Source organism: Haemorhous mexicanus, chromosome 14, assembly GCF_027477595.1.
Source record: "Haemorhous mexicanus isolate bHaeMex1 chromosome 14, bHaeMex1.pri, whole genome shotgun sequence".
NCBI lineage: Eukaryota > Metazoa > Chordata > Aves > Passeriformes > Fringillidae > Haemorhous > Haemorhous mexicanus.
This window is the reverse complement of record NC_082354.1, coordinates 12,053,522-12,061,774: the sequence shown is the minus strand read 5'-3', so window position 1 is coordinate 12,061,774 and position 8,253 is coordinate 12,053,522. Positions and strand designations below refer to the sequence as shown.

General features: G+C 42.3%; 1 protein-coding gene across 4 annotated transcripts in view; it reads right to left on the bottom strand.

The window, feature by feature from the left end:
* Positions 1-4,880: 4,880 nt before the first annotated feature.
* KIAA1210 (KIAA1210 ortholog) overlaps positions 4,881-8,253 on the bottom strand; it is a 50,488-nt gene continuing 47,115 nt past the window's right edge. For all 4 annotated transcript variants that reach the window (XM_059859308.1, XM_059859305.1, XM_059859306.1 and 1 more), the window contains exon 12: positions 4,881-7,137. In XM_059859308.1, the coding sequence (XP_059715291.1) occupies positions 6,965-7,137 (173 nt within the window). In that variant the 3' untranslated portion in view covers positions 4,881-6,964. The remainder of the gene's footprint in view (positions 7,138-8,253) is intronic.

Sequence of the window (8,253 nt, the reverse complement as noted above, 5' to 3'; positions counted from 1 at the left end):
CTCCCACGGCAAAAGCCAAGAGAAAGTAACTTTGAGGACCGGGTTATTATGCAACGGCCTTGGTTACATCAGCACAGCGAGGGAAACGCTGGGGGAGAGTAAATAAACGCCGGGGCTGTGCGCCTGCGAGCCGCGGCTGCCTGCGGAGAGCCCGCAGGGAGCGGAGCCGCCGGACAGCGGGGCAGAACGGGGCAGAACGGGGCGGAACGGGGCAGAACGGGACGGAACGGGGCGGAACGGGACAGAACGGGGCAGAACGGGACGGAACGGGACAGAACGGGGCGGAACGGGACAGAACGGGACAGAACGGGGCAGAGAGGGGCGGAACGGGACAGAACGGGACGGAACGGGGTAGAGAGGGGCAGAGAGGGGGCAGAGAGGGACGGAACGGGGCGGAACGGGGCGGAACGGGGCAGAGAGGGGCAGAACGGGACAGAACGGGGCAGAGAGGGGCAGAACGGGACAGAGAGGGGCAGAACGAGGCGGAACGGGGCAGAGAGGGACAGAGCTGGACAGAGAGGGGCAGAACGGGACAGAGAGGGGCAGAACAGGACAAAGAAGGAACAGAACGGCCCCGGGACAGCCCCGGCTGAGGCTGCCGAGCCCCAGAGGGAGCGGCCCCGGCCCCCCCCGCCCCCTGCTCCGCCTCACTGCTCCCCGGTGTGAGAAACAACTCATCCATAACACCAGCCGGGGCTCAGGCTGCTGACCAGGGCACAGAGGGTCGAGCAGGAAAGGAAATAGGCTCTGCCACACCGTGAGTCTCCAGAGAGGGGTCCAGGCGTCCCACCATGCCATCCCGGCTCCTTCTGCTGTGTTATTAGGTTTCAGAGATACAGACTGCCCTTCTAAAGGAGTGGCATACTCTAAAACTCAATTAGAGCAGTGTGTCTGTATACTCTCACTTTTGAGCTGCTGCTTTCAAAGGTGAAACCCATAAGAAAAGGAAGGAATAAGATAAAAACCAACATAAACAAATTACATTCACTCAATTCCGGTCAATTCCAGTGACTTTGGCGAAGTTGCTGTATGTAAACTGAGCACACTGGGCCAAACCAGTGGCTTGCAGCCATAAAAACCCACTGAGGCAGATTAATCAAACACTCAATGGAACACACCTGTCTTGCTAAAACCCAAATTTTCTCCCATCCAAGTATGCTTGGACTCAAGATTGCAACATTACACTTTGTCATATCAGCCTATGCCATATCTACCCCTGAATTATATTGTTTGAATTTGCATTACATGGCTTGTTATTAAAAAACCCCACATTTTCCTGAAAGCTTTTTGTTCTCCTTTTCTTAAACATCTCCAAAAAGAGGCCTAATCCAATTTGTCCAGTGAAGAGCAGGACTCGACCCACAATCTGCCTTTGGACAGGCCCCAGAGGGTCAGTCCAAGCCTCAGCCCACACTGAACTATGATGGAGCACTTTGCAGAATTTGGGCATTAGCAGAAAGTAATGCTCTGAAATTACTAAATAAATAGCAAATAAGAACTGATACTCATTTTTCTAGCATTTTACACACAATTATTTTGTGATTATTCTACCACAATATGAAGTACACGGCCAAAGCTCTTATTTTATAAACAATGCAAAGTAAGGAGACAATTATTTTTTATAGGGATCATAACACTTAGGATGCTTATGTAATAAATTGTTCTGTCAAAGTGGAAGAAAAACCCCCACAAAATGAGGCTCTGTTCTGATTTCTTTTCATGCAGCTACAGATGAGGCCACTAATTTTTGGGCAGAACTCCCTTTACGAATTGAATGCTGTTCTAAAACATATATTTATTCCTCCTCTTTGAAATATGCATGACTCAGGATCCAAACTGAGTAAATGCCTCTTATGTTTAAAACACAGCTCTAGTTTAATGTAGAACTATCTTAATTTGTACATCTGGCCGTGACAGAAATGTCACTTTATTTACTCCTGTATGAATAAAACATATTTCGACAGCTCGCAAAGTCCAGTGCAGTTATTTCACCCCACAGGCACAGCTGGTAAATCTGCACCTTTGGGGTGCAAGTCACCCCTGCACTGCTGCTCAGTGACTGTCACTTTACACCCTTGCCCACGTCACCGGTGACGTGGACATGTAGCAGAGGCTGAGTGCCACCCGCGAGGAGCCAACCAGCAGCATCCCCTCCTGCCTCGTCAGCTCTCAGCACTGCCAGGGACACCATCAGGGAGGCTGCTGCGTGGAATTCCAGCTCTATGGAAACACAACACAGCCTCGGGACTTCGACCTTTTCCCATACTTTGCTGCAGTTGCCACAGGGAACTCATTGTGCAACTTGGAAGAAGTTACCTCAATGCCACAGAAACATGTTCCTGAGTAATGTGGAAAGGCTCTAATTTTAAAGCAGTTAATCCCACCCTTCTGTGTTGGAAAAATACCTGTAAATCAAAACTAGTTTGGAGTCAGAATGGTATAATAGAGAAAATGCAAGGAAGCATTAGTTTAACCACATAGATTAGGGTGAACTTTGAACAAGGGTTGCCAGTCTTGATAAGTGATCTGGCATTTGTCAGCTTTTCATCCAAATTCCATAAAATGGGACTGACTACAAAACAGCTTAATTAAAAATTGGGCTGACTACAAAAGAGGTTAAAAATTGATCCCCCAAATGAAAAGTAAGAATGCTTAGAGAGGGAAGCAATATATTCTGAAGCAGAGAGAAGAAAGGCTGGAATGAGGATTCCAGGTACCAAACAGCCTTTTCCATGTAGGTTATTATGCCAATCAATCCCTTCCTCTTTCTAGTTCTACACCATACAAAATTATATCAATTAAATACTTCACACTTCAGCCATATCTGTACCTGCTTCTTGTTTAGTGACTAACTTGGCTTACAGATCAGTCCAAGACCTGACAGTTAATAATCCTGTTTAGATAATCTGCCTCTAGATTCTTCGTCTTTGAACTGCCTCTAAAAAATAAACAGCTATTAAAATAGCTTCTTTTTAAATCACTCCTAGCACAATGAGAATAAAAATAGCATCTCAAATTTTCCATAGTCAATAATCTGCCCCTCAAGTCAGAGGAAGCTGCTAATGTTTGGCTTAGCTCACTCCTGAGAAGTTGCATTTTTAATGCACAGATCATACAGCAATTCCTTTTAAAATGCTGCTTTGGGTGGACTTGATCAGCAGCTCACAACAGGTTTTGATTTGCAGGGTGCTCACCTGCTTAATGTGGTTCAAAGCAACAAGGTCTGGTACCCCTTACATGCAGAGAGAAATGCAGGAAAAATCACTATTTAAAGATTCCTTTCAGTGCCCTTCCTTGGCCTTAGATCAATCCCACTGTGGAAGGGTAATTTGAATTGCAGCTTCCCACTCCAAGCCTTTCATTTCTCCAGCTGAACTTTCACTCCTCATCAAGCTATGCCCCTTCAACTACCCAGCTGGAAATACCTGAGTAACATTTTTGTTCCGGGCAGATGAATGGGTTTGTGTTCCAAAACCAGAATTACAGTTTATTTCATCTGCCTACTTCCATAAAAGACGTAAAAAGCTGTTTTCAATGACAAACAGAGCTTTCAGTGAACCTCTGCACCAAGAACTATCCCAGGCTCTAGCACATAACAAATATTGATACTTTGAGTGCAGTATTTCCTGACAACATAGAGGAGACAGAATTCTATAGTATAGCAAGCAAATCAAGGTCAGAATCTTAAACAGATGCTCAGATTCCCTAAGAGGTTCCACATCATCATTACTAATATTTTGGTGATGACTGATGAGACAAATTTGTCAAATCTTATAACCAGGATAAATCTCTAAGAAAGTTGTAGGTAAGCTATCAAACACTGGAGGAAAAGACAAAGAGAAAGGTTTGCCTTTTTTGTTACTGCTAATCACATCTGTCATTACCTGTACCCTTCAGATCTATCCTCCTCCAGGAACAGTTCTAAAGGACAGAGCAGCCTCACAGGCTGATATCCTTCCTGTATTGATCTGAAAAGCACTTAGGAGAGCAGGTGGCACACACTCAGGAACTGCAGCTTTTCTGAGCTGAGAGTTTCTACTGTAATACTTCAAAACAAATTACATCTTTTCTTGTAGACAAGAGCCCTTAAGAAGACATAACATAATACATTTGGGGGCCCTCTTTATCCAAACTTCTACATGAGAAGGCTGGTGTTTAGTGCTTTCTTCTCATTGTAAGAGGGCAAACATTCACTGAAATTCCCTCTGCGCTGCTCAGGGATGGCACCAGCACCCTCTGCTGTCACACAGAGCCAAGTCGCAGGCACAGGGAATTCAGAGACAGCTTCCTGCATCCTCCACTACAGATTCCGAGCCACAAAACCTCACAGTGACATTCTGCAATAAACTCTGAACACCTAAAAAGTACACTAGAACAAGAAATCAAAACCATGCTAATAGAGTTACCAACTTCTGTAAATGCAACAATAAATCACTGATCTTTCAACATTTATCTAATATTCCCATTTTCTAACCTCCTGTGATTACATGAGACTCAGTCTTGATGTTTTCTCTACCTGCTTTTTGTTCTCTTAGTTGCAGAGAGACTTGAAAACATTAACTGCAGAAATGCAGAATGCAAGTGAATTTCAAATATACATCACATGATTCTCTAGTGTTTTCCTTCTTTGTTAAAGCACTCCAAAAAATCTCCTAGAGCAGCTTCTTTGAACACATTCAAACAAGGATTTTCAAGTATGACCACAAGTGCCTGCCCTCAAACCAACCCTTCACAAAGGAGCAGTAACTCCAGAGCAACAGGAGAGCCATCAGCACTCTCATCATGTTTTAAACTTAGATTTAGAAAAGTTCTTTAGTCTGACCAACTGTGTTGATCAGTCTTAAGTCACACAAAATGACCCCAAAACAAACTCTATGCAGTTTATCCATGTACAGAGTCAATATTGACCAAAGACCTCTTTTTATTTCTTCCTGAATGAATGAGGGCCATCCATCCCTCTTCCCAGAAATGATATCATCATCACTGGCAACAGCATTTAATAGTAAACCAAACAGGGGGATGGAATACAAAAGGGGTTCCTTCAAGACAAGGATTACAAAAACATATATACATACCAAACATAAAAGACAGGAACAATATTAAGATCAAAAGGAAACACAGGGAAAGAGAGATTATAGAATCCATTGCAGTGCTTTGGGTGAAGAATCACAGTCCACATTAACAGAATGAGAAGACAGTTTGCTAAATATAGAAAGGCCTGTGTTTTACACAGGGTCAGTAAGCTTGTGGTGGGATGACAACTGTACAAACTCCAGGAATCATAGCTGAGTAAATTCTGTTACATTATGCTCAAAAGTTTCAGAGCAATACAAAAGTTTCAGTTCTTTGTAAGGAAATATATGCTCCTAAAGCAGAGAGAAAGAAGTTACAAAATAGGCATTAATTACCAAGCCACTCCTTGTTTCCTTAGCAAGTGAAACTCCTATTCTTTCTGGTGTTAGTCCAGAATAAATAGTGTCTATGGATTCTGAGCCTTCCTGGGCAAGTAAGTTTTCACCTTTATTTTAAAAAATCACAGTCTAGCTCCTGGTTAATACTGTTTTCAAATTGCAAAAACTACATATTAAATTCAGGCCAAAACTGGAAGATTAAAGTCTTGCTTGAGCTGATCTGAAACCAATTTTCTTTGGTTTGCAGTTACTCCTATCAATAGATAATATTTTCCTTTAAAAATTCTGACCAACTTTCTAGCTAAAAACAGTCAATCAGCTTTCAAATTTTGCACTGACTGTAAACAAAAAACTACATAAACGTGCAATTCTGCAAGAACTGGAAGCACCAGTAAGTGCCACTGTCTCTTAAGCCACCAACATCAATCCACAAAGCTTATTTTTCAAATGTCTGCATCCTTCAAAGTCAATAGCAAAACTTTTGTGAGTTTGAGTGACTGCAAGGCCAGGTCCTGAGAGAATAATCCTGCTCCAGCTGCACATTCTCAGACTGATGTTGAGTTAATGGTTAAAGACTGATGAGACAGGAAGGAAAGCAGATGCCCCTTTTATGACTGTCACATACAATTGACTAAATATACATCCTTATGAACATGGAGGGTGGCATTTCTGGAAAAGAAGATGCCACTTTCTAAGGAGCAAGTTCTCCCCCCAACACACTCTTTAAGAGAGACAGTTGGCTGAGGAATCTCATCCAAAAGTCACTATTTGCCATAATTAAAGAAAGGAAGGATTTTTTTAGTAGAATGTTTCTTTTACCCAGATTTCTAAAGGTACAGCTAAGAGCAGACACATGCTACAGTGAGGTGGTTTTCCAGTGCCTGGCAGAGAACAGGTGTGCAGCTCTGAGCCATTGCAGGGGGTATCTGTGAGCAAAGCACAAGACCATCAGCACTGAGACTTCAAATCACACAAAAGCCAGAACCACTCCAACTCAGATGTGCTTGGATCTTACAGCTCTCACAAAAGAGATCATTTACAATCTGAAGCAGAGTCAGGCTGCCCAGCATAGAGCCCTAGAGAAAGAAGTGTGATGACATCAGTGTCCATGACTCATGGTGCGTCAGTGCCCAGCATTGTGAATATTTTAAAGCATACCTTAATTTCTTAGCTCAAAGCCAAACCCTACAAAATACTGTACAGTCTTTTTAAAAGAACAGGTTTCTTTAAAAGAAACTTTAAAAACATATTTTGCTAGAGAAATGTTTCAAAAGCCTGAAGCATGTCTTTTCAGAACATCACCATCAGATGTGTAAGCATATAAAAATGAATCAAATTTTCCTAGTGTCTGGTAGTAGGAAATGCTCAGCTTCCTAATACATCAGATTGAGCCCACAATGGCATTTCTTCATTATGTCTTTATATACAACAGTCTGATCAAAAGTTTTAAGGCTCTTATTTCTCAAAAGAAAAAAAATGGTCACAGTAAAGAAGGGATTAAGTGGAGTTAACACAGCTATTGGCAATGCAAAGAAGGATGGTCCTGTCATTTGCTATTGTACAATCTGGGGCATTTCACTCCATGCTTTGGCTTTCTTCTTGGCCAGGGACAGCCAGGGCGGTTCAGCAGGACTGCAGGGTGTCATTGGCAGGTTAGAGGAGTGCCTTGCTTCCTTTTCAACAGCAGGAACCACAGATGCTTCCTGAGAAATTGGTCCAACTTTACCTGCCCATGAGAAGATACACATCACTCATCAGAAGTCTGGAGAGTTAAAAAATCAGTTTCTGCCAATAATATTTTCTTCTTCCAAAAGAAACTATTTTGCAGCCCACAATGCTTGTGACTCACCAATAAGACAAAACAATTATTAATTGGCTATTGCTGGCACTCTCTAGCCCAGCTACAGCAATGGTGAGGACCAGCCCTTGCAACAGGAAAATTGATACTAACAGTGAGTAATGTGCCCATAAAAAAGTAATCTCCTCAGTCCAAACAGCAAGTGTCCAAACCCAGATAAATGAAGGACATTTTTCAAAATTCTTCAAGCATGTGAAGACTATAGCCCCAGTTATTTGTCCAACTCAGATTCTTGGTTAATTAATCTCTTAATTTTTCAAATTCTTGATTTCTGTTAAACTGCTCAGCAAGGAGTTCCACAGGCTAATTATGCCCTGCAAGAGCAAGAAAATCTAGGAATAAGACTTCTGAGTATGCAGGAAAACAGAAACAAAATAGCTGCAGGATAAGAATTACCCCAGGCTTGCTGTGGAGTTAAAAGTTTATGTTTTCCAATACTGAGAAGACTTTAAAGATTTTTTTTTTAGTCTTCACTGCCAACACAAATATTGCTCCAGCAATATATTAAATACCAGGTAGGAATCAAACCACTGCTTTATGTACTTCCACTTGTAAGCTATGGTGGTAGGTGGTACTAAGTGTCCCTCTTGATACAGCCTAACAGATGCCTGTCATACTCACAAAGGATGAAGGAACACAGACAATGCTTCTCTGATGGCTTTGAGTTCCTATCTAGAAAAATCCTGCTCCATTCACCTTGTTTGAAATTTTTCAAACTTAATGTCTAAGCCATGTCAAGTAAAAGAAGCTTGGTCTTGCTTGCACTGAAATCAATGGAAAATATCCATCAGCTCCATTAATCACACTCCATGAGCAGAGCCAAAGCAGTTCCCATTTTCACTCAGGAGGTCTCTGGTCTTTTAAAAGTTCTGGCTGGTTGATAGTTCTTGCAGGAGGCAAACTATACTTAAGAATACTGGAGGTAGGATACTGTCCATTAACCAGGCTGCAGCTCTACATACAAAAGAAATTTTCAGCAGTATC